The sequence below is a fragment of the Natrix helvetica genome, assembly GCF_964273705.1.
Source record: "Natrix helvetica genome assembly, chromosome: Z".
Lineage (NCBI taxonomy): Eukaryota > Metazoa > Chordata > Lepidosauria > Squamata > Natricidae > Natrix > Natrix helvetica.
The window spans coordinates 131,361,065-131,385,672 of record NC_138554.1 but is presented as its reverse complement, the minus strand read 5'-3'; the positions used below and the strand labels follow the sequence as shown (position 1 = coordinate 131,385,672).

The window sequence follows — 24,608 nt, the reverse complement described above, 5'->3', positions numbered from 1 at the left end:
ACAACGCTCTGCCCGTGAAAACGAAGCTTGGGAGGGATGCACGCGTTTTCTCTGGCAGAGGCACTGTGGCCGAGTCCGCTGTTTCCAGGGTGTCCCTGTGGGCCAGATCTAAGCATCCCGCAGGCCAGATCCAGCTCCCAGCCATTGGGTTTGACATCCCTGCATTACAGCATTTTAGGACCATTTTGCCAAAAACCAGCATTTTACTTTGTTTTCTTTTTCTAAAACTGGCCCATAGTGAACCATGCATTCATTTAATGACTGCATCTTTTGCTTAATGACCATCACAAAAAGACTATAAAACCAGATCAGTCACCAACCTATCACAGCCTACAACCGTAATGGGCAGGCTCCATTAGGGTCGTAACATGAGGACTGCCTATGGTCAAACATCTCCTGTAATCTTTGCAAGGAATGTCCTTTGAACGCAAAGCCCCGATGTTCATGTTTTCTCAATCCTTGGCTTTTAAAATTATTTATTAAAAAATAGCTACTAGTATTTGCTCCATATTTTTAGTGCAGATTGTTATAATTAGAAATATTTGTTAACTGTTTCAAAGAACACAATTATGTGCCTTTCACTTTACTTTCTACATAATATAGTATTTTTGCTTAACTGAAAAAAAAATAGATCTCTTATTGGAATTTCCGAAGTATTGCAAGTCACATATTTTATCTTGCTTCCTATAATTTCATGTGATGAAAATAACTTGATTGAGCAAGGGGCAGGAAGAATGTTTGCATAATCACCATCAGTTTCAAGGAACGGCTATATAAAATTTAACATTTTCAAAAATGCAATTTTTATGGCTACAATGGCAGAGACCATACATATTTCTGCAGTCATAGTGATCAGCAAATACACAGCAGTACATCTCTATTAACGGGCCATTTGTTGGATAACACTAAAGACATTTACTATCTTCAGCTGATTGTAAAAAAATGTAAGGAAGGTGTTGAAGTACTTCTTAACTATATCCTGATTATATATGGGAATGTGGAAACAACAGAAATGCATTTTGTACATTTAGTAAAACTTCCTTTCTGTATCTTTATTCAAATGCTGAAAATCATATGAGTTTAATATGCATGGTTCTCATACACAAAATGAGCTCTCCTGTTTTCCAGCAAGATGTTTAAGGCAAAAACTAATTTGTGCCCCCGCAAAAAGTGTGGACAGAAGAAAAGTAAATCGCAATATTCTTTCATTCTGCACTAATACACGAAACCATAATTTTGAGTGTCATAAATATGGCACTATATTTCTGAAGGATGTCAGTGGGGAAAGGTTGATATAAGTCTGAATCTGAACTTTGAATGCTACCTTGAAACTAACCCAAATGAATTCATTTCCGGTCTTCTCACCTTTACTTTAAAAGCAAGTAGAAGAATATCCCTTTATTTAAGTCTCAGGTCGCAAAAGTGTTTGAACACGAAGACTTCTTTAATTTACTTATCATGAAATTGGTTTTGGTGAGTTCATTAATACAAGTATTCAGATTCTACGGAGAGTCTTAGTTATCCAGGTTAGGTTGTTCCCCAAATGCTTTTCCCAAAAGGCAACTGGACTTACTTGGTATTTTTTTCCCCTTTGAAAACGTTTCTCATTTAAGAAACTTATTCACTTCTAACTAACTGAATTCCCCACCTGTCAGTTAAAACTGAAGAAGCTTCTTGGATGATAAGTAAAACATTTTCAAAGAAAAAAAAAAGAACAAAGAAAGTCCAGTTACCCTTTAGAAAAAACACCTTTTGGACATGTGTTCAAATGTGACAAAATAGTTGCTAGTTTTGCAGTGATCTTACACCCTTTGATTTTAAACTTGCTTACTTTTTTGGATATTGACTTCATGTTACTTGCGACACTTGCACAGTAGTTTCTTTCTCACCCGGCTTTCATTTTAAAAAAACAGTGATTATTGAGGAAAACAAGCCATTTATTAAATCTTGTAAGGTGACTTAATGGGAACATGGTTGTGGTACAGCTTGTTATGGCCCCCAGTATAGAAACTAAAATGTACCTTGCCTTTTTTTAGACTGTAACTCATTTCGCCAGGATAGAAGTGCAGAGTTGTGTTTGCAATATTTCTCAAATCAGGCCTAGCGTATTTTCTTTAAATGCTTTAACCAGCATGTACATCCCTCTCACTGTTAGGGTGATTATTTGAATTCGCTTTAGCAAAGATTACATGGATAAACACAGCATTGTCACTGCTAATAGAAACCTGTGCAGTGAGGTCTGAGGTTGCAAGATCGGTAACAGTGTCAATGACAGTGAAGTATGGCCTTATCAAAAGGAGAATTCATAAGAGGCTGCCCTGGGACACTCCACCACTGTCCTTCTGTGTATCCTGACAATGTTATCTGTCCCCTCAGTGCTGAGTATCAAATGTCTATCACGAGTATAGAAATTAATTTAATGTCACCTGAAGACATGCAATTAATCTTTTAGAGGTTTTCATAATACCTTTACAGAAAGAGTTGCCAGTTTGGCGGATTTGGATTTTGGGGTTTAGTTGAAGATAAGGAAAATTAATTTTTCATCAGGGTTAATACAAGCTAGCAGGGGTACAAAGGCTGAGAGAGATGGTTAGGGAATTTGTCAAGTGTTGTCACTTGGAATAATGGTGCTTAACGTCTGATAGGTGTAATCAAGAGTTGAGATTTCTATAGAAAGGGATTAATCAATTTGCTCACTACAGAATGCACTCGAGTGATACCGTTTATTTGTGCGGTTTTAAGAATTAGAATAAGATTTGATCTGTCAAATTGCAAGAAGCTCTGACAGTATCAATGGGGCAGTATTTTATCAGGACATCCTCAAAGCGTTTGTTATAAATAAAATTGTCCAGCTAATATTGATAGCCAACTGACTTCATCTTCATTGTGAAACTGTCAAGGTATTTGTGAGAAAAGTACAGCTTACAAAATTCTAGTGCTCCTTCGTTGCTCTTATTTATTAACGTCCTTCCTAATACAGCATGATCAGAGCTTACCTTTCTAAAAATAAATAATGGAATTGGAAGCTTCTGAATCTTATTTAATTTCTTGTCTTTTCAACTAAAATTAATAAAGATGATTAAAAATAACCTTAATTTTTAGACCATATAATGAGGTTTTAGCCCATAGAAAAGTTGTACCTTTGAAAAAGGTATATGTCCACTTGAATATGATATATGAATATAATAACCATACTGAAGGGGAAATATGTCATATCTTGAATTTTCATTTTTTTTTAACAGTCTAGATTTGCAGAATCTTTTATTTGCAGATCAACAGTTCAAGACATGCTATGACAAGGGATCTCCTGCTGAGCTTTACATCTGATAGATCAGCTTGCCTAATCCTACTCTTGGCTTGTCATTCAAAAATAATACAAATATGAGTTTCTGAGGGGGGATTTAATGTTTTCAGTTCAAAGTAAGAAAGTGTGTTTATTTACCAGTAGGGACATATTACATTTCTCTGCTGCTGTATACATGCAGTTTTAAAGTTTTGCAGATTTATAATCATTGTAGAAAGATTTCACTGTGGATACTTCAACTTCAATTAAGATATTTTAAGATATAGAATAAAATATTAGAGAGGGAAACTTTCTTAGAATATAGTTCTTATCTTCAGTTTATTATGTCTGTTTAAAACACATAGGTCTTTACAGAGTTTATAGCCTTTCTAGAATTGTGTTGGTTTTAATTTATCCTCAGAGTTTGGGATGGAATATTTCATTCATGAATAATAAGGTGCTGTTTCCACAAATGTTTTTTTTTAAAGGAATATATCACATAATCATGAGTTGACTTGATTTTCTTTGAACAATCATAATTAGAAAAGGACTGCCTAAAAAGACAGTATGCCTGGATCAGATCAGAACTCTTCTTAATCTAGCATCCTTACATTTCCCTTAGGGATGTGCAAAACATTCTGTTATTTTGGGTGGTCAATATCCATACTGGAATTATTAAGAACTTGTCTTGGCACAGATCTTGAAGGCATGTGTACTGGCAAAATGCTCCAGGTTAAAAGGCAGTGGCTAAAACAGGGAGGGATAAAAAACGAAGTAAGATTCTGGGAAGATCATGGAAAGGTCATAAGGTCCAGATAGAAATTAAAGTGGGAAGGAAGTGTGGTCCAATCTGAACCTGAGTTGAGAAGAGGAATAAAAAGGCTGCCTATCCTTGAGTAGATAATGAGATGGAAGCAGTGAAAAGGAGACCTTCTCTAAAACTTTGCAATATTTATCTAGCATGAATCTGGTGAGATTTTTGTCAACAGATGAATAGCCATAAACATTGTGTTCAGCTGGTTTCTTGCCCCTGACAGAAAATGACCATGGGAGATGGAGATGGATGGAGATATATATATATAAAGCCCAGGTTCAAATCCCAGTAAGGGTATGGCTCGCTGATGAGAGCTAAATAGCTTGAAATAGATCTATACTAGTCTCCTTTTATTTATTTATCAGCACAAATACAACGCACACACATGCGTAGTAGTGGGTAAAAGAAAGGATGCGGGAAATACTGATGAGCTGGCTGGTACACAGACCATGTGGAGATGAGGAACAGGCTGTCAACCTTCCTCTAGTTTGCCTGTCATCGGGGTGGGCTTCAAAAATTTCAGCAACAGGTTCTTTTCCCGGTTCCTGGGTGGGCATGGCCATGGTAGACATGGCCTAGTTGGCCTCCTGCACCATGGGGGTGGGGAGGCGTTTTCGCCTTCCCCAGGCTCTGGAGGCTTTCCTCAAGCCTCTGGGAGAGTGAAAACTGCCTCCCGTTTCCGGCTTCCGGAACTTCAAGGAAGCCCGTTTATCCCTTTACTGAGCCTCTGCACGGGGCCTGCACTTACCTTGCATCCAAACGGGCCGCATGGAGACTCCTGGGAGGGGAGGAGTGGGAGGGCGGGGCCAGCCAGGGGTGGGATTTGGAGGTTCTCTGAACCAGCCATAATGTTAGCTACGGGTTCTCCCGAAACCAGCCTAACCCATAGCAGCCCACTTTTGGAGCCATCTGAGGGGAATAGGGAAGCGGGAAAAGGAAATTAGCTATCTGGGTTTAGTTTGGACAAGTTTTGATTTTCTGGAAAGGTGCGCATGAGCCAGAATGTGTTTGATTCACACTTGAATCAAAATACGTTTTCTATTTTGTGTACAGTATATCTCCAAATGTTGACAATCACCAATATGAAGTGCCTTCATGCCATAAGCGGTGCCTGAAGGCAACAGGTTCCCCAGCATTTTGTTATATAATTACATTGACTGAAAATTCTGAGAGTTAAGAGCCCCAGAACTAGAAGGATTCCACATTTGGGAAAGTTGTACCAGCATTTGATTCACATATACCTCTATTGGGGGGAAGAGACCTCTGTGATTTCTAACTCTAAGGAATAAATCACGCAGGTGCTACTAAATGCCTTCTCTTCTTAACCCTCTCTCAATTTTAGGAAGCCATGTACATTAAAGCATTATCTTAATACTTCTTAATCTGTTATCCAAGCTCCATTCCATAGTATAGTTGCCAAAAACACGTAGTAGATTTTTCTTTTTGTTTACGTTTTAAGCAAAATGTTTTACATTTCTTACAGGGTGGTGAGAATGTTGGCTTTTCTCATTTGGAAGAATCTGCTAACCGGCTTCCGCAGCTCTCGGAGCAGAGACATCAGCCGATGCGGAAGGTCACACTAACAAAGGGGACAGTGCAGCAACTACATCAGCCTCATCAGCACCTTCTGTCACAGATCCATTCTACGTTTCCTCAAGGACTAAAAAATATCCCAGGGATACATCAAGTGAAAAAGGTATTGATTCTGCTTTGTCCTGATATCTTCATTGGTTGCTTGAAGAAATAACTTTCCAGGGTTATTGAGACGCTGAATTTGTTAACTACATTAGCTGTTGAGGTAATAGAAAGAGAATTTCTCTTGGCAGTATAGATTTGTGGTTGTTGTTTTGACTTCTGGCAAAAGCTGTGGATGACGAAAATATTCCCATGTGAGTGCTGGTCCTCAGGTAACATTCCGGTATCTGATAGTTCCCAGATAAGATGGATTCCATTATTTAACATGGGAAGCACCAAACAGGATTGATGGGAAATATATTTTAACACCGCAGATAACTCTGTTGGGGACCCTTGAGCTCAAATCCTTTTCTAAGACCTTGGCTACTGTGTAATTTTGTATAATAAAAAACTGTTTAGAAGCCTACTTTTTCTAACCCATGTATGTTTATTGCCTCAATGTACAGTATTGTGCAAAAGAACTAGGCATTTGTATAAAAATGCTGTAAATTAAGAATGCTTTCAGAAATAGAAGTGTTAATAATTTATATTTTATCAATTAACAAAATGGGAAGTAAATGAACAGAAGAGAAATGCAAATCAAATTAATATTCATTGTCATCACCCTTTATCTTCAAAGCAGAATCAATTCCACAAAATCAAGGATTTTGTAGAATTAGCGCCAAATGTATTATACCAATTATGCCAAGCAGGTACCAATGAACGTCAATTGACAAGTGGGTTGAAACTCAGTCATTAACTGAAATAGTAGGAAGCTTAAATCTGGATAAGGAACAGCCAAACTTTCCTACTAAGTTAAGGTTGTGGAAGACAGTTGCATGTCTCAAGTCAAGCATCTGAGCACAGGAACAAAAGGTAGTTATACTGCATCAGCAAAGTCTCTCCTGGGTAAAGCAGTAGTCCTCAAACTTTTTAAACGGGGCCAATTCATGTTCCCTCAGACTTTTGGGGGGCTGGACTGGGCATGCCCAGGTGATCATGTGACTGGATGGGTGTGGCTAGGTAGTCATGCGACTGGGTGGCCATGGCCAATTTAGCAGTCCATTAAACAATACACACAAATTAAAGTTTAATTTGTTATGCTCCTGGGGTGGAAAGCAGGTTAGTGAAGGGATGTGGCTGCCTTGTGTGTTTGTGTGTGTGAGGAACTTCTGTTTGTGTGTGTGTGTGTGTGTGTGTTCCCTCCCTCCCTCTCTCTTTCTCTCTGGAGGCTGGGGAGGCCAAAACCAGACCTGGTTTTGGACCTGGTTTTGGCTCCTCGGCCTGTAGAACCACTCTGCTGCCCCAAAACAGGCACATTTTTGGCCTCCTTGGCCTCCACGAAAACTCTGCCACCCAAAAAATGGGCACATTTTTGGCCTACTGAGGCTTCCGTGTGTCTCCTTTTTGACCTCCTCGTCCTCCAGAAGGTGGGTGGGGGCTAGTGGGTAGGTGGGGCAATGTGGGCAGGGGAGCCTCGTGATCCTGCATGGGCCAAGATTAATGGCTTCGGTGGGTGATATCCGGCCCACGAGCCATAGTTTGAGGACCCCTGCAAATAAAGATTTCAAACCAGACATCTCAACATCATCGAATCTGTTTAGGATTACATAAAGAGACAAAAGACAGCCTACATCCACAGAAGATCTGAGGGTTAGTTCTCCAAGATGTTTGGAACAGCCTTGAAGGAATCTTACCGAGTTCTTTCAAAAACTGTGCACAAGTTTACCTGGAAGAACTGATACTGTTTGATAGGGGTAGTCGCACCAAATATTGATTTGATTTGGATTCATCTTCTGTTCATTTACTTCCCTTTTTGCTAATGGATAAAAAAAATAAATTATTAACACTTCTATTTCTGAAAGCATTCTTAATTTATAGCATTTTTTGCCCAACTGCGGGATACTTTTACACAGAGCTGTATGTCAGAGTTTTGGGGAACTTATGGAGTGGCTGTAAAGAGGGAAGAGTTCATTTGAGTTGAGTACATTGCTGGAAATAAAAGAGTTCATGAAGGACATGGATGTTGCTTTGGGAAGCCTCGGTGTTTGGGGACTGTTTTCTCCTAGGGATGGGAACTTCTTGTTACATTGGAGCTTCGCTATGATTTCCAATTGATGCACGGGGAAAGCTCTCACGTCTCTCATTGATTGTAACCTTACAGTTAGATGAAACAGTGCATCAGAGGCCAACAATTTTTAAAACGGCATACCTCAAAAGGACTAACAGAAAGCATCCACAGTTTAGAGCCCATGATTCCCGTGGGACTGAAATTTGGCAAAGTTGTGGCTGCTTCAGTGCTGCCACAATCACATGAGCCTCGTTTTCAGCGTTCCCCCTCCAACTTCCCGCAAGAAAACTCAATGGCGGGAAGCTGGACATCTCCCACTAAGGGGTGGTTTTTTGTTTGGTTCATTCTGTTTTTCTCTTTACATAAGGAAGTTTTCTATTCAGAAGGTGGGTAATGACTGAGGGGAGGCAGAGGGAATTTAACTCTGTTTAATTAACAACAGCTAACAGGCAATGACAGAAGTCAGCACTGGCAACAACATTCAATCAGGCTGTTATTTATACCTAGCAGCTGTCAGCAGCTTAGCCAATGACGCGGGGTTGTTTTTCCCGCCGGCTGAGCTCTCAACGGCTCAGCCAATGGGCGGAGAGTCTGCGTGTGTGCCAATGAGGCAATGCTTCCTCGGGGATGTAATGGAGTATCTCTGAAATGATGATACCAATGGATCATAAGTTTCCTGGTCCATGATTTTAATGAAAGTGAACTGAGGAACTATGACTGTCTGGCCATCAGCTGTGTTTACAGGTGGAACTTCAGCCATTTGCCCTCCAGCCCTTCTAAGAGAATAGCTAACTTTCGGGTTAAATCTGTCGGATGACGTAAGCAGAAGCACGAAATCAAATCCTTTTTTTCTCACCAGGGTATTCTGCATGGGAGAGGCAGGGGGATCGTCAGCCAGATGGGCCGAGGCCGCTTAATGTCAAGTAAGCCGAATCTGCGGGTGGTGGAGTGCAAACCTCAGCCCTGCGTGGTGTCAGTGGAAGGGCTTTCTTCATCCACCACGGACATTCAGCTGAAGAACCTGCTCATGTCAGTAGGACCCATCCAGGTAGATCATCTCCCCCCTTTGTTATTTTTGCCAGAAATCTTCAATCTTTGCAAAGCTCTAGGTCAGTGTTTCTCAACCTTGGCAGTATTAAGATGTTTGTGTCACGTTGCGGTGTTCATCAAGAACACAAACAGAGAAGCAAGGTGTTGTAAATGCTTTACCTGTATTGTTGCAAAACTTGTGATAGTCAACACTAGATGACAAACAGCACAAATAAGCAAGGTCAGCTCTAAACTGGTTAACCACACCATTGTAATATATACTCTTGACCCCACCCTAATTACCCATACACCACACCCCCTCCCTGTTCCCTAGTGATGACGCTGCCACCTATTACCCCCACCTCCACCCAGAGAATGTCCATGCAAAGAACACCCCCACCCCTGCTCACAGATACTAGATGGGTGATGTCATTCAAACGGAGCTCACCAGCTAGGGAACGGTGGAGTCCATCCAGACAATCTGAAGCTAGCTGAAGCCCCGTCTGCTACAGGCTGATGATGTCACCACTAGAGCTGGCTGGACAAGAGGAAGAAGGAGCATGCAGGACAAATCTGGGATTGCTGGGATCGCAGGGCAACCGATTGTCAGGATGTTGGGGTAGACATGCTGGACCCATCCATGTGAATGGCAGCCTGAGGGCTGACAGTTTGGACTTTAATTCCCAGCCAACATAGCTGACTGGGGGGATTCTTTAAGAGTTTAAGAGTCCAGCCATCTTAAAATCGCCATGGTTGAGAAACACTGCTCTATACATTTGAAAGAAGTGGCACAATTGGAGGTTCTTGGCTGTTAACTACGTAAATTTAAATATATGTACCCGCTATTATCTGAAATAGGGGAAAAAACAAACAGACCCTTTGAATCAGTAAAAGGTATTCCACCTGCAACCCAGTGAATGTGTTTGCAAGCTTGATCTGGTCACGGCTTGAACCCATTTTCTGAGTTACACATTAAATATAAATAAACCAAAAGGACTGGGTTTGCATAGCAGCAATAAGCCCCAAGAGAAATTAACTAAAAACTAGACCGTGCTTAAACAGGTTGTGCCACTGCAGCCACCAAATCTTTAATTTGGTTAAAAAATTTGGCAGGGTGAAGTGCTGTTTTGCATTTTGTACCTAAATGTACTTCTCTTGGCGCTCTTTTGGAAAAATTCCATTCAATGCTAACAGGGAAATCTAATAGCAATAGCACTTATACTTATATACCACTTCACAGTTTTTTACAGCCCTCTCTAAGCTGTTTACAGAGTCAGCCTATTGCCCTCAACAATCTGAGTCCTCATTTTACCCACCTCGGAAAGTTGGAAGGCTGAGTCAACCTTGAGCTGGTCAGGATCGAACTGCCAATCTGCTGGTAGCCGGCAGTCAGCAGAAGTAACCTGGAGTAATGCATTCTTAACCACTGCCCCACCCCAGGGCTCATGATGAGAATATTCTCTTAAGCAAATATTTTGATAGATGCCCATTTAAGACTGAGCTCCTAAAGGCCTGTTTCTCATGGAATTGCCTCCAATGCTCTCACATCCAGATAGATCAAAAGTGATACCCATGGTTAGGTTCTTCATCATCATGTAGAAAAAAAATTAACCCTTAAATATTAGACGATCCTGTTTTCATTTGATTGTAGCATGTATCCTAAATTATGAAGTAGCTGCAAAAAGGAGGACAGGGACTTATTCTGCAACCAAGTAATGTAGGGTGATCCTAGTAAAGTGATATTTATCACATGTGAAGGAAGGAGGTAAATGTAGAGCCTGCTGTATAAGGTGAAAATTGAAATCCTCTTTGCTGAACAATATCTGTCTCTGTCCGTCCGTCCATCCATCCATCCATCCATCCACTTACCTATCCATGATATATATAGGTAAGGTATATATAGGTAAAGATATATATTAGGATATATCCATTCATCTACTTACCCATCCATCATCTATCTATCATGTATCAATCCATCCATCCATCCATCTATCTATCTATCTATCATCTATCTATCTATCTATCTATCTATCTATCTATCTATCTATCTATCTATCTATCTATCTATCTATCTATCTATCTATCTTATCTATCTACTTATCCATCCATCTATCTATCTATCTTATCTATCTATCCAGCCATTCCCCTCCCTCCCCTCCCTGAATTTTAAGTAAAACCTCCAAATTGAATTTGAATATAAACTAACCCTAACCTTAACCTAGGACTAAACAGGGCCTAATTTTTTCAGATCATCTAAATTTGGCTAGGTGCTGACACATAATGGCTCAGGAATTACAGAACTATAGTTTAAAAGCGATAGCAATTGAGTTAGGATTAAGCATGTATAATTTAAATAAATTGGCACAGAGACCCATCTGTCTGTTGCTCTTGATGCAAATATTTGAGATTAGCAGTATCGGCGTTCTCTGAGCCAGCTGGGAAAAAATGTTCCTTGCCAATTCCATCTGTCTCTAGGTGAAAATGTCAACCAAAGTACATTTCCAGTTTCAAGGGGACACTAGTACAGAATATCCATGAATGTTCTTTTCGCTAATAACTTGCCATCTGTCTTCAAATTGATTTTGATGTTATTACTTAAATATTCATTTGCTATGCTTTTTGGTTCTTCTGTTGGGCCCATATGGAAGTATTATTTAACTAGATATTTTCTGCAAGAATGAAGAAAGAAAAGAACTCTTGCTATTACTATTGTTTCTGGATCTTAGGACTTTACATGGTCATAGCTGGTTGGGAGTTTCCCATTTTTAGGATCTCAAGGCACAATAATCATCATGTGTACAGGTTGTCTTAACTCAGTGAGAAAACTGTACAATAAGAAAAGCACATACAAATGAGTGGGCTAGAGTTGGGAAAGATAAAAGAAAACTGCTGTCATTACTTGAGAGCAAACGGGGGCATTTTACAATCCGGAGGCCACATCTGGCCCTTTGACTATCCCTGTCCAGCCCACGGCGTTAGTGGTGCTGGCAATGGGGTGGGGGTGGGGGATGGCCTCCACAACATCCCCAGTTTTTCATGTTCTTTGGAAAAAGTAATTTCCCACCTCTGCTCCAGAGAGAGATCAGAGATGACCATGCACCCTGGTTGTCATCCTTTTTGTGAAGTGGGTGGTTGCCTGCATTGGAGTATTTTCTATCTCTGTGGAGCCTATAAAACTAGGGTCTTAAAGGCTGTTGCTCTCCATTGCAAACTCTCTTTTTATAGATGTGGAAGGGATAAAAAAAGCTGGATTTTAGCAGGTGGTTAAATTTATCCGCTAAAATTCTGAGCAAGCAGGTAGCCTTTGACTGAACAACCACAATTGGGACAAGAATTTCTGTTACTAAGCAAGATGGCTGTTAAATAAGACATCCATGATTCTACAGCCTGTTTTATCACAGTTGTTAAGCCCATCACTACAATTGTTAAATTAATCACATGGTGTTAAGTAAATCTGGCTTTCCCCATTGACTTTGCTTGTCAGAAACCGGTTGGGAAGACCACAAACTGCAATCAAATAATCTGGAGATTCTTTAACTGGTCTAATACATGCTGGTTACCCGTGCCCGAATTTTGATCATGTGTCCGTGAGGATTCTGCTATAGTCAGAAGTGCAAGGACCGGTCATAATACACTTTGTTCCATGCTGTTGTAACTTCAAATAGTTACTAAATGAATTGTTGTAACTCAAAGATTACTATTACTTAACTAAGAGGAATGATTTTTGAATTGAGGGACCTATTGCAGAATAAGCATGCATGTCTTTGAGTTTGAAGCCCGACACAAATGCTTTTATTAATCTACTAGCCAATAATCCAGCGTTGCTCGGGTATTTATTTATCGGGAGAAAATGTCAGGACCAAACGTAATTGGATTGTCCGCCTTACCAGAGGGAGCCCCCTTGTGGAGTACTATGAAGCCATTACCATGGCAACTCCACTGCACTGTACAGTAGAAGTCAGCAGTATGGCATAACAGGCTATATCTTAACAGAAGACATCCACCAAGGGGTGTTAGGGTGTCTTACCCCCACAGTATTTTTCTCCAGAGAGTAAGTTATCTGTGTACCATGTTTGGTTGAAATTGCTCGAGGCATATATATTGCTCGAGGATAAATGGAGAGCTATCCCAGCATAAAAATGGCATACTTTCCTTGCCACATTTGTTAAGTAAATCATTGCAGTTGTTAAGTTAGTAACAGGGTTGTTAAATAAATCTGGATTCTCCATTGACTTTGCTTATCAGAAGGTCACAAAAGGTGATCCCATGACTTAGAGCAGTGCTTCTCAATTATTTTCTGTCATGCCCCCCCTAGGAAGAAGAAAACATTTTGCCCCCCCCCCCCGCGCGACTGTAAATAGTCTAATTTGTCTATAAAATTGTTATAAGTACACCTCTGCATAACATAGCACACCGGTCTTTCCTCGTCTCCCACCGTAGTCACATGCTTTCTTTCCTCTTTCCCTCTTACTTGTCTATCCTTCCTTCCACCCTCCCTTCCTCCTTCCCTTCCTTCCTGCCTCCCTTCCAGTTCCCTCCTTCCTCTTTCCCCCTGCCTGCCTGCCTTCTTTCCCTCCTGCTTATCTATGCTTCCTTCCTTCCTTGCACCTCCCTCCCTTCTGCCTGCCTGCCTTCTTTCCTCTTTCCCTATCCTCCTATCCTTCCTTTCTCCCTACCTCCTTCCCTGCCTCCCTTCCAGTTCCATTCTTCCCTCCTTCCTTCTGCCTCCTTCCTGCCTGCTTGCCTTCTTTCCTCTTTCCCTCTTACTTGTCTATCCTTCCTTCCACCCTCCCTTCCTCCTTCCCTTCCTTCCTGCCTCCCTTCCAGTTCCCTCCTTCCTCTTTCCCCCTGCCTGCCTGCCTTCTTTCCTCTTTCCCTATCCTCCTATCCTTCCTTTCTCCCTCCCTCCTTCCCTGCCTCCCTTCCAGTTCCATTCTTCCCTCCTTCCTTCTGCCTCCTTCCTGCCTGCTTGCCTTCTTTCCTCTTTCCCTCTTACTTGTCTATCCTTCCTTCCACCCTCCCTTCCTCCTTCCCTTCCTTCCTGCCTCCCTTCCAGTTCCCTCCTTCCTCTTTCCCCCTGCCTGCCTGCCTTCTTTCCTCTTTCCCTATCCTCCTATCCTTCCTTTCTCCCTCCCTCCTTCCCTGCCTCCCTTCCAGTTCCATTCTTCCCTCCTTCCTTCTGCCTCCTTCCTGCCTGCTTGCCTTCTTTCCTCTTTCCCTCTTACTTGTCTATCCTTCCTTCCACCCTCCCTTCCTCCTTCCCTTCCTTCCCGCCTCCCTTCCAGTTCCCTCCTTCCTCTTTCCCCCTGCCTGCCTGCCTTCTTTCCTCTTTCCCTATCCTCCTATCCTTCCTTTCTCCCTCCCTCCTTCCCTGCCTCCCTTCCAGTTCCATTCTTCCCTCCTTCCTTCTGCCTCCTTCCTGCCTGCTTGCCTTCTTTCCTCTTTCCCTCTTGCTTGTCTATCCTTCCTTCCACCCTCCCTTCCTCCTTCCCTTCCTTCCTGCCTCCCTTCCAGTTCCCTCCTTCCTCTTTCCCCCTGCCTGCCTGCCTTCTTTCCTCTTTCCCTATCCTCCTATCCTTCCTTTCTCCCTCCCTCCTTCCCTGCCTCCCTTCCAGTTCCATTCTTCCCTCCTTCCTTCTGCCTCCTTCCTGCCTGCTTGCCTTCTTTCCTCTTTCCCTCTTGCTTGTCTATCCTTACTCCCTCCTCCCTTTCTTCCCTCCCTCCCTGCCAGCAGCTCCTCCAGCATCCCAGCTGGAAGCAGCAGCACAACAGTCGCCGTTACCAGGGGCGAAGGGGTGGGGGTGGCAAGATCGGGCGACCGCCGCCCCTTTGTCCCTTCCCCAACAGCGGCTGTTGCGCTTCCGCTTCCAGACGGAATGTTGGCGGTGGAGCTGCTGGCGGGGAGGCGAGCTACCTGCATAAAGACGCCGCCGAGGGCATGGCAGAATATATCCCGGCTTGAAGTGGCAGCGCTGGGGACTGCTCAGAGACTCATCAGAGCCGCGGGCTGGAGCTGTGCAAAAAGTCTGCTTGGGCTGGGGGGGGGGGAGGGAGGGAAGCCTGGGACAGCCATGCTTCCCTCCCTCCCACCCCCGCCCGAGCAGGCTTCTTGCACAGATCCAGCCCGCGGCTCTGATGAGTCTCTGAGCAGTCCCCAGCGCTGCCACTTCAAGCCGGGATATATTATGCCTCGCCCACGCCGCCGCCATTGCACCCAGATGGAAAGGGAGCCTTCGCGCCCCCCTTTACGGAGCCTTGCGCCCCCCCAGGGGGGCGCGCCCCACTATTTGAGAACCGCTGACTTAGAGACACAGCAACCGTCATAAATATGAACCAGTTGTCAAGCATCCAAATGTAAATCACATGACCATGGGGATGCTGTATTGGCCATAAGTCACTTTTTTCAATGCTGTTGTAACTTTAAACGGTCACTAATTGAACTGTTTGTAAGTCAAGAACTACCATACCTTTATTTCTGAGCGCTTTCAGTTCTGGCCCTACTAACCTTTGGCTTCCTTTTCATTGCCACCATTGTTGCCTTGGCCTCTACAGATCACTTCTGGTGGCTTAATGGTGATCCTTAATGAGTCCTCTCCCCATCTCTAATAGTACTGTTAAGTTCACTGCCCCATGAAGACAGCTTGAGCATCTTCTACCAATAAGTCGTATAGAAAGAAGCCTGTTCTATTCGAACAATTTTCAAACCGCTCTGACAAAATCAGTTCTTACAGCTGTTCCTTTTTTTTTTTTTAGTAAGATACAGTATTGAATCATTGGAGTAGCTCATTATAGTTAAAGAGAATAATTGCACATAATATTTTTGCACTCCTAGAAAATATTAGAGGAGGGGAAGTGATATAACAATTCAGTTTAATCAGCAAATGATGTAATCTGTATGGTAGTAGCACTATGACATAAGATAATCTTTTAACATATATTTTTAACATCGAGGCCTGTGATGGCGAATCTACAACACGCGTACCAGAGGTGGCACCCAGAGCCCTTTCTGTTGGCACGTGCTTCATCACAGCTGCTCTTCTGGTTTACAGCATGGGCATCCCTGCCAACCAGCTGATCGTCACGCATGCCAACGTCCCGGAAACCTAAAGACTAGCTGGCCGGTGCGCAAGCGTGTGCCAGCCACCTGGTTTGGGAGTTTCTGGGGCTCTTGTGCAAGCGCACGTACACACACACTCATTCCAGTTTGGGTACTCTGTGCCAAAAAGGTTCCCCATCACTGATCTAGGCTGTTGCAGATACTTTTTTGGGAAAGTAGTACCTTGCTTGGCCTTGTACTCTTTAACTGCACCTTCTAGTTTCTTTACATTTGTGTTTCTGTGCCCTTATAAAAATCCAGTAATGTTTTCAGTATGGACTTTAAGATAACACACCCTATAGTGCTAAAAAGAGGAGGGGGGATAGATGCTGGTTCCCCCCTCCCCCAAATGTGTCTTCTGCTTGACATTCGCAGAGTTATGGCACAACCTAGTGCTCACTGACAGTAACTGCAACATTTTTCAGTGAACTCATTTTATTTAGAAAATGACTATACAGTTGTATTACAAGGTTGAAATCCAGATTTAAAATGAAATACACACTGATTTGACATGAAGTTCAACTAATTTGAGGATTATATTAAAGATAAAGTTTATTTTTTATTATGGACTGAATGAGTTTACACTGTAATTTTTGTAAAGTCATGGAAAAATCTGTTTGTGAATCTGTTTTCTAACTGGTTTTGAAAACTGGGGAATTCTGGGAGGTGAAGTCCATACAAGTTGCCAAGATTGAGAAACACTGCTCTAGCCTGTATCACATGTACTTGTATGTAGGGGCTATTCCCTAAATCCATTTTGTATACTTTGCAGGGAAATTATCATGATGTTAATGTTGCAGCAGCTCCTCATCTCTGCTACTCTCTTTCTTTTTGCTGCCTCTCTCCCTCTCCCTGCATGTTAATCTCTTGTTTCCAATATACAAATAAGTAACTATTTATCTGTAGATGGTTGTGATGGATAGTATACAGCAGCAATGGCGAACCTTTTTTGGCTCGCGTGCCATAAGTGGGGGAAGCGCAGGGGAATAGTGTGCGGGTGTACCGCACCCATAATGCAGTGCGCGACCCCCCCCAGTGCGCATGCGCACACTACAGGCGTGACCCCCATTTTTTTTGCAATTTTTATTAATTTTACAAATTTTACAGGGAAAAGGGTTAAAAGGTTCTAGAACATTTTGACAGCTACATCGTGCGGGGGGAGCAGCCCCCCCAAGTCTCACAACTTTTACAAACAAAAATAGAAAAATAACAACATTTGCATAAGTAGTAGCAGTTTAACACTAAATCATCAGTATGTTTCAATCATCTTGTTTTGTATCACTTCCATAAAGGTACATTATAACAACAATTGCAATAATGTTTCAAATCACTTCTGTGATCTGAGTCTTCTAGTTGCTGCATCCTCCCCCCTCCCCCCCCAGTCCACTGGCAGAGCCTCAGCCCCTCCCTCCCTTGTTTCTTGTGTAACATCCCCCATTTCGCCTAAGAGAGCACTGTGTTTTTTAATGAAAGCCTCCGCTTCCACAACTGTGTTAATTCTAATTCTACTGCCCTCCCAGAAAATCAACATGCCTTCTGGTAATAGCCACCTAAACCAGACCCCATTATTATATATTTTTTTGCTAAGAAGGAATATTTCCTCCTCTTATCTCTTACTTTCTTTGGGATCTGTTTAAGAATGGTTATTTCTTTTTTTTTTTATGCTATACCCCCCCAACCCCCCCGCAAAAATTCACATTCAAATATTATACCAAACACTTTACCCCCTCCCCTCCCCCATCTTAAAATAGATTACTCATAACCCCTCTCCTCCCAACAAACACTATATAAATTTCTCTTAAATTAATAATAACACATTGATCATTTTCTAAGCTAATTTAACATCTATAACTCTTAATATAAATTTCTCCTAGCCTAACAATGTTTCAGAATGGTTATTTCTTTATCCTTATATCTTAGTGGTCCTCCCCTTTGAGCTCCTAGAACCTCATCTCTTGTGGTCTTTCTAAGAAATTTAACATGAACTTCCCTTGGAACATTGTGCGTTCTTGCATAGGCTGAATTAATCCTATAGATCAGGTCAACATCCCACCAAAGCTGTTGTTTATCTCTATTAATGTATTCTGCTAATATTGTGGTCATAATCTCCTTAAGATCTTCGTTCTCAACTTCTGGCAGATTTTGGAACCTAAGGAAAAAAGACATCCTTTCAAATTCCATTTTTATCATGTGATTTTCAAATTCTACATTCCCCCTTTGGATTGTCTTCACCTCGTCTCTCATCCCAACCGCACCGCCCTCCAGTACACCTATCCTCTGTTCATTCCGTATGGTTTGTTGTTTCGTCTCTCTGAGCTGATCATTTAAGTCTTGCAGTTGTTTTTTTCATTTCATCCTATCCCTTTAAGATAGATTGAAGCATCTGGTGAATTGATAAGTCCTTTGCACTCTCTTCAGGGGCTTTAGGTTGTAGAAAAGACCCCAGCTGTGACGGGTGAGCAGTCGGGCTTGACGTGGAAGATGTCGGGGCCGATGAGGCCTTGCCAGGCGGCAACTTCTTTGGACCCATCATGAAGCTCAGAGATAGTTATTAGTCTATACAAAGAAATGGTGTCTGTGGGAGAGCACAGCCGGTAGAGACCACCAGGCAAGCAAATCCAAAAGAGAGTAAATCCTCTGGTACAAAACTAGAGCAAATAGGTGGGTCAAAATATTCCAAATCCAGGGGAAAAAACGTATTTGAAGAGGCATCTGGAGATCTCTGGGGTGGAAATTAGTTCAAAGCCATAAAGTTTTCCAAGGGAGGAGTCTCATTCATAAAGACAAAGAAGAAAGAGGAAGTTGGCCATCTTGGCTCAGCCAGTACAGGTGGTCAGGAAACAACAAGATCAAAGTTCCCACACATAGTTTAGAGAAGAATCAGTTCAACCATCCTTTCGCTCACAGTTGTAGTCAAAAAAGAAATTTTTTTCCCATTATTTAAGGGAAGTGAAAGTAGATTTTAAACTTTCTCTCTCTCCCATAAAAGGGAGAGATTTTCCAAGTGCCGCTTTTCCAAGGGGGGTGGAAATTCCCCCCCCCTCCAATCTTAACTCCTCCAAAGGTTGAAACAGAGTCTCAAAAAAAAAAAAAAACCTGCAGATCAGTCAATAGAGTAAAACAGTAAAAGACCTGGGGAAACCTCTCACCTCACTGCACTTTAGCTGTATCTTTCAAATTGGTCATTTCCTTCCAGGCTCCGTTCGGAGAAAGGGCGTGGTGGCATTCCGCGCACCCCCTATGCTTTCCGGCTCCTGGGGCAAATCTGGAGACCCCCCCCCCCCGTGGCCGCCGCCATTCCAGGGGGTCCCAGCAAGCTGCCCCTACGGCAGGGCACCCCTCCAAGGCACCCTGTGCTCCCCCTAGACTTCAGGGGAGCCCACCGAAACAGTGAAAAGCGGACGCACGCGTCCGTCGCCTTCAGCTGCCGGAAGTCGTCTCCCGTGACCCCCCATTTTTTGCATGCTATTTTTGCCCCCGCCAGGCTCCAGAGGCTTTATAGGAGCCTGGGGAGGGTGAAAACAGCCTCCCCCGCCCCCCTGGAAGCCCTCCGGAGGCTTCAGGGACCTTCAGTGACTTCCGGTATGCTCGGAGGGTCGTTTTGAGCGCTCCGAAGGCTTCAGAGAAGCTCATTAGGCCTCCAGGGAGGTGGGGGGGGGCTGTTTTCGCCCTCCCCAGGTTCCTATAAAGGCTCTGGAGGCTGTGGAGGGCGAAAAATGGCTTTTAAAAAGGGTGAGATCAGCTGGCCAGCGCGCACATGCGCACTGGACAGCTGACAGGGCAGCGCCTTGCATGCCCTGACAAATGGCTCTGCATGCCACCTGTGGCACGCATGCCATAGGTTCGCCATCAGGGGTATACAGTATGAAATCTGGTCACTTTATTTACAGGATACCACTTAAGCTGATTTTATCTTTTGCAGTGATGTGGTTGATGCTGCCTTGGTGATTATTTTGGTGACTCTGGTAAAGTGTGTATTCTCAATGCACTTAAAGCAAATTGTATGCACAAGTTGCTAGTAGCCCACCTCATTTTTCACTGTCAATGGTATAGAGGTCTCTGTGGATATCATGCTTTTCTGCTGGGAACCAAGCTAGTGACTATTTTGGTCTAATGCCACCCATCTCACTATTCAAAATGATTCTGGGCAGTTTGCAATACAATAAAAACACAAATATGAAAATATTAACATGGATAAAACTATGTATCAAGTCCACATGATTGGTAGCTCTGCCTTTAATGCAGTGTTGGTCACATTAGAGTAAGCACCGGAAACTTTCCCCAGTAGGTGTTCAAAAGGGCTGTAGCTGTGATAAAACGAACATATTCGAAGGGAAGACTAAAATATATTGCCATCCTTGCAGAAATTATTGAATTAGGTTTGCAAAATCCACCATTAGGCCAATAACTTGATTACATTTTCCACTGAGATTACATTTTTTCACAGAGAAGGTCACAGTTGAATCATTTGCATTTTCAGGTAGGTCTAGAAATTCTGGGAACCACTGCCTACAGTTAGAGGGCCTAGTAGTCCAACTTGGTATGAGGCAGCTTTGGACTTTGAAATGCCATTATGAATAGATGAATTTATATGTATATATGCATATATACAGTATTTCTGCCTGCATGGTCTTCTGTGATAAGCCGAAGGACAGAAAGAGGGAGTAGTGACCTTCCTCCCATATTTAGGCATACCAGGGGTTGTAACACAAATACATACCTATTTCCCTGGCTCAACTGATAAGGAGGATAGCCTGTGGCTTAGTGGCTAAGACTCCTGCCTAAGATATAATACAGCCCAGGTTCGAATCCCAGTAAGGGTATGGCTAGCTGATGAGAGCTAATTAGCTCAAAATAGATCTATACTAGTCTCCCTTTATTTATTTATCAGTACAAATACAACACAAATATAAAAAGGCAACATTAAAAATAAAAATATGGTTTTCTGCCTGCATGGTCTTCTGTGATGAGCTGAAGGACAGAAAGAGGGAGTAGTGACCTTCCTCCCATATTTAGGCATACCAGGGGTTGTAACACAAATACATACCTATTTCCCTGGCTCAACTGATAAGGAGGATAGCCTGTGGCTTAGTGGCTAAGACTCCTGCCTAAGATATAATACAGCCCAGGTTCGAATCCCAGTAAGGGTATGGCTAGCTGATGAGAGCTAATTAGCTGGAAATAGATCTATACTAGTCTCCCTTTATTTATTTATCAGTACAAATACAACACAAATATAAAAAGGCAACATTAAAAATAAAAATATGGTTTTCTGCCTGCATGGTCTTCTGTGATAAGCCGAAGGACAGAAAGAGGGAGTAGTGACCTTCCTCCTATATTTAGGCATACCAGGGGTTGTAACACAAATACATATATACAGTATGTATATACATTATGTATATATGTAGTGTGTACATGTATACCATGTTTCCCTGAAAATAAGACTGGGCCTTATATTAATTTTTGCTCCAAAAGTTGCATTAGGGCCTATTTTCTGGTTATATCTTATTTTGGGGGAAATACGGTACTAATTGCCCACATCTGGCTGATGATCTCAACTGGGGTTTATTTGGGGGGTAGGGCTTTTATTAAGAGCATCCTGAAAAATCATGCTAGGGTTTATTCTCCAGTTGGGTCTTATTTTCGGGGGCACAGTGTGTGTCTCTGTGTGTGCGTTTGTGTGTGTGTGTGTGTGTGTTCAAAACGTGCTGGCTGTGAAATTTTGGGGCTTGAGGTCCAGACATCTGATTTTTTTTCCCTATGGAGATTCTCAGTCATCCAGCTCATAGTTGTCCCAAAGGTGCTTTTTTTCAAGAGGCAACTGGATTTTCTGGTTTTTCTTTGAAGACGTTTCACTTCTCATCCAAGAAACTTCTTCAGCTCTGATGAGAAGCAAAATGTCTTCAAGAAAAACCAAAAAGTCTGGTTGCCTCTTCAGAAAGCACCTTTGAGACAGATACCTAAATGTTATTGAGGTTGAGAAACGCTGTTCTAAGAGTTAGCGTATTTCTTTTCATCATACAAGATAGAAGATTGAATTTAGGAGTTTCACTGGGATGGAATCACTCTCCCTGCTGACTCTACAGCAGGCGACAGTCAAGTTGGTCTCTGAATATTGATCGTGTCCGTGAGTGATTAAAGGTTAGAAATTCCCTTGACTGACTGGGATATATGTCTGAGAATGAGGTTTGCCTACAGGTAGTCCTCTATTAATTACTGTAATTGAACCAGGAATTACAGTCATACATTATTTTGGTTGTATGTTGAGGCATCCACGTGACCAGAAGTAAATTTCCAGATTTTTTTGTGGCAGTTGCTAAGTAAGTGCTAAATGAATGATGCTTGCGGTTAAGCAAACCCATTAATTCAAAAATGTTATCTGGATTGTAAAGAAGGCCTGCTGACATGCAAGTCATGTGATTGCACAGGTGGAGGAATGCAACCATTTATGATGGCGGGGTGTGTGTGCCTTATAGGCCATATAGCATCCATTCCATGGCCACGAACTTTGAACACTGGTAAAAGGACTGATTGTAAAGCAAGGTAATCTATAAATATTTATAACCGAAGAGACCCTTCAATAAAAAGCAACTAAATCTATACCTAAGAAAATTGAAACTGACTTTTAATCCAGAATACCTCTTACAAATTGTGTTATTTATTTATTTGTTAAATCAATTTGTCATTTATTTTGCCATAGAGCTCCTGTAGGTGACTTACAACAATTGTTGAAATAGTAGCTACACATAGGGAATACTTTACCTGAAATCTAGGGAGTTTCCAGAAAGGAAACACAAAGAGCACAACATCTCCACACCAGCAATCAACACCCAGATCAACAGAGATTAAAAGCAAAGTTAATGTTAGATCAGTCAAGAAGTAAATAACACCCCAATCAAGGAACTACCAACTCAGACAGGCAACCCACAGTAAACAATAAACTAATCAAGGAATTACCAAGACCACTCCCACCAACACTGACAAGGCATGCCACTTGTATATAGACAGAGAGCAAATCCCACTCCCTACCCACACTGAGGATGTTACCTAGTTGGGTAATGAAATATCTGCAATAAAACAACCAAGCTCAGAGAGCACCCAAGACCCCACAGTTCAACCCTGAGCTACAAATATTATCTTATATTGGTATCTAGGAAGTGTTAGTAAAAGTAAATTTTCCTTTGATTCAAATGCTGTTTAGTGTTTTCTTAAACTTATCTGTATACTTTTCTTAATGGCAGTATGAAAATAATTTTCCAGGGCCGCTTTATATTTACTACTGTATATTACCTCTGTCTCTAGTCTACAGCTCGATTTCTGATCCAAGTACTCACCTTTGTAGCTTTTTGAGATCAGCCAATGTTGAAAAACAAATAATTTAATGTAATTCAGATACGCAGATACACGTAATATAGTGTAATTCAGATGCACATGTAATTCAGAAACGCAGATTTAATTCCATTTTATGTTTTCCTAGCACCTGTATTTGGAATCCCCAAAGCAGAACCTGGTAAAGTAAGTTAATAAATAGTAGTAACCTCAGTGTAATAGTATAAATATTTTCACTGCATATGATTATCACATCAAAGTCCTATATTCTGAAAATATTTATTTGAATGTTGAACGTTGGTTAAAAAAAACACCCTGTAGTTTTTATATACAGGTAGTCCTTGACTTTCAGCCAGTTGCTTAATGACCATTCAAAGTTATGATGGACCTCCCCCTCCCCAAAAGGTGTTTATGATCTGTTTTCGGGGGTCCCATTTGGTTGCTTGGCAACTATTCCGCATTTACAGCCCTCTGCGATCTGATGACTGTGATATTTGACATTTTTGCTGAAAATCAGCATTTACTTTCAGTTTTCAGCAAAAATGCCCCATAGCGAACAATGTTTAAAGATTCCTGGAAAAGAAATCATAAAAATCAGATCAGACATGTGGGTGGCCTGCTTTATGACCATCATGACTTTTGACTGTAATCAGTAAATTCAATTACAGTTGTAAGTCAACAACTACCTGTATTCTAAAACTTCCTTAATGGCTGTTAATCCTTTTAGAAAACTCCATCCTTAGTCTGGCATGGTGAGGACTACCTCTCCCATCATATCTTGCCACTATGTTGAATAGAAATTGCAATACAAAATCTCCTGTTTGAGCAGGAGGAGACTTCCCTTCCAATCCTATTATTCTATGTTGTAAAGCAGGCCTATCAAACTGGCAGCCAATGGGGAGGATACGTCATGTGCAGGCCAAACCCACCCCGGCTCCACAAAGGCAAAAAAAAGTTTAGATATGTCACGATCTGGCCCATGACATGATCAAGTTTGACACCCCTGTTCTAAAGCATCTGGAGAGCAGGAGGTTGGGGAAGGAAGTTCTGAAACCTGACAAATCATTAGCTTCTATGGACATCATAGTACAGGGGTGTCAAACTCAAAGCCTGCAGGCCATATCTGGCCCAGGATGTGGTTAGATCTGGCCCTTGGGGCTGCCTTGGAAACAGCAAAGGGCCGGCGCCTCGGCCCCATCCCAGACCAGCTGGTCACTGATTTACAGCTTGGCCATCCAGGCTGGAACGTGGTCAGCCTTAGATCCATGGGGCTGCACTGGGTCCAGTGAGTGACTGCCCCCGCCTCCTGGGT

At 42.2% G+C, this 24,608-nt stretch overlaps 1 protein-coding gene across 5 annotated transcripts in view; it reads left to right on the top strand.

Annotated features, from left to right (window-relative positions):
- The window catches only part of RBM33 (RNA binding motif protein 33), a 127,124-nt gene that overhangs the window by 84,528 nt on the left and 17,988 nt on the right, over positions 1–24,608 (top strand). For 3 of the 5 annotated variants that reach the window (XM_081932658.1, XM_081932659.1, XM_081932655.1), the window contains 2 exons: positions 5,581–5,793; positions 8,702–8,890. In XM_081932658.1, coding sequence (XP_081788784.1) covers positions 5,581–5,793; positions 8,702–8,890 — 402 coding nt within the window. Of the gene's footprint in view, positions 1–5,580; positions 5,794–8,701; positions 8,891–23,444; positions 23,483–24,608 lie in introns of all 5 variants that reach the window. The other 2 variants (XM_081932657.1, XM_081932656.1) reach the window with 1 other exon arrangement.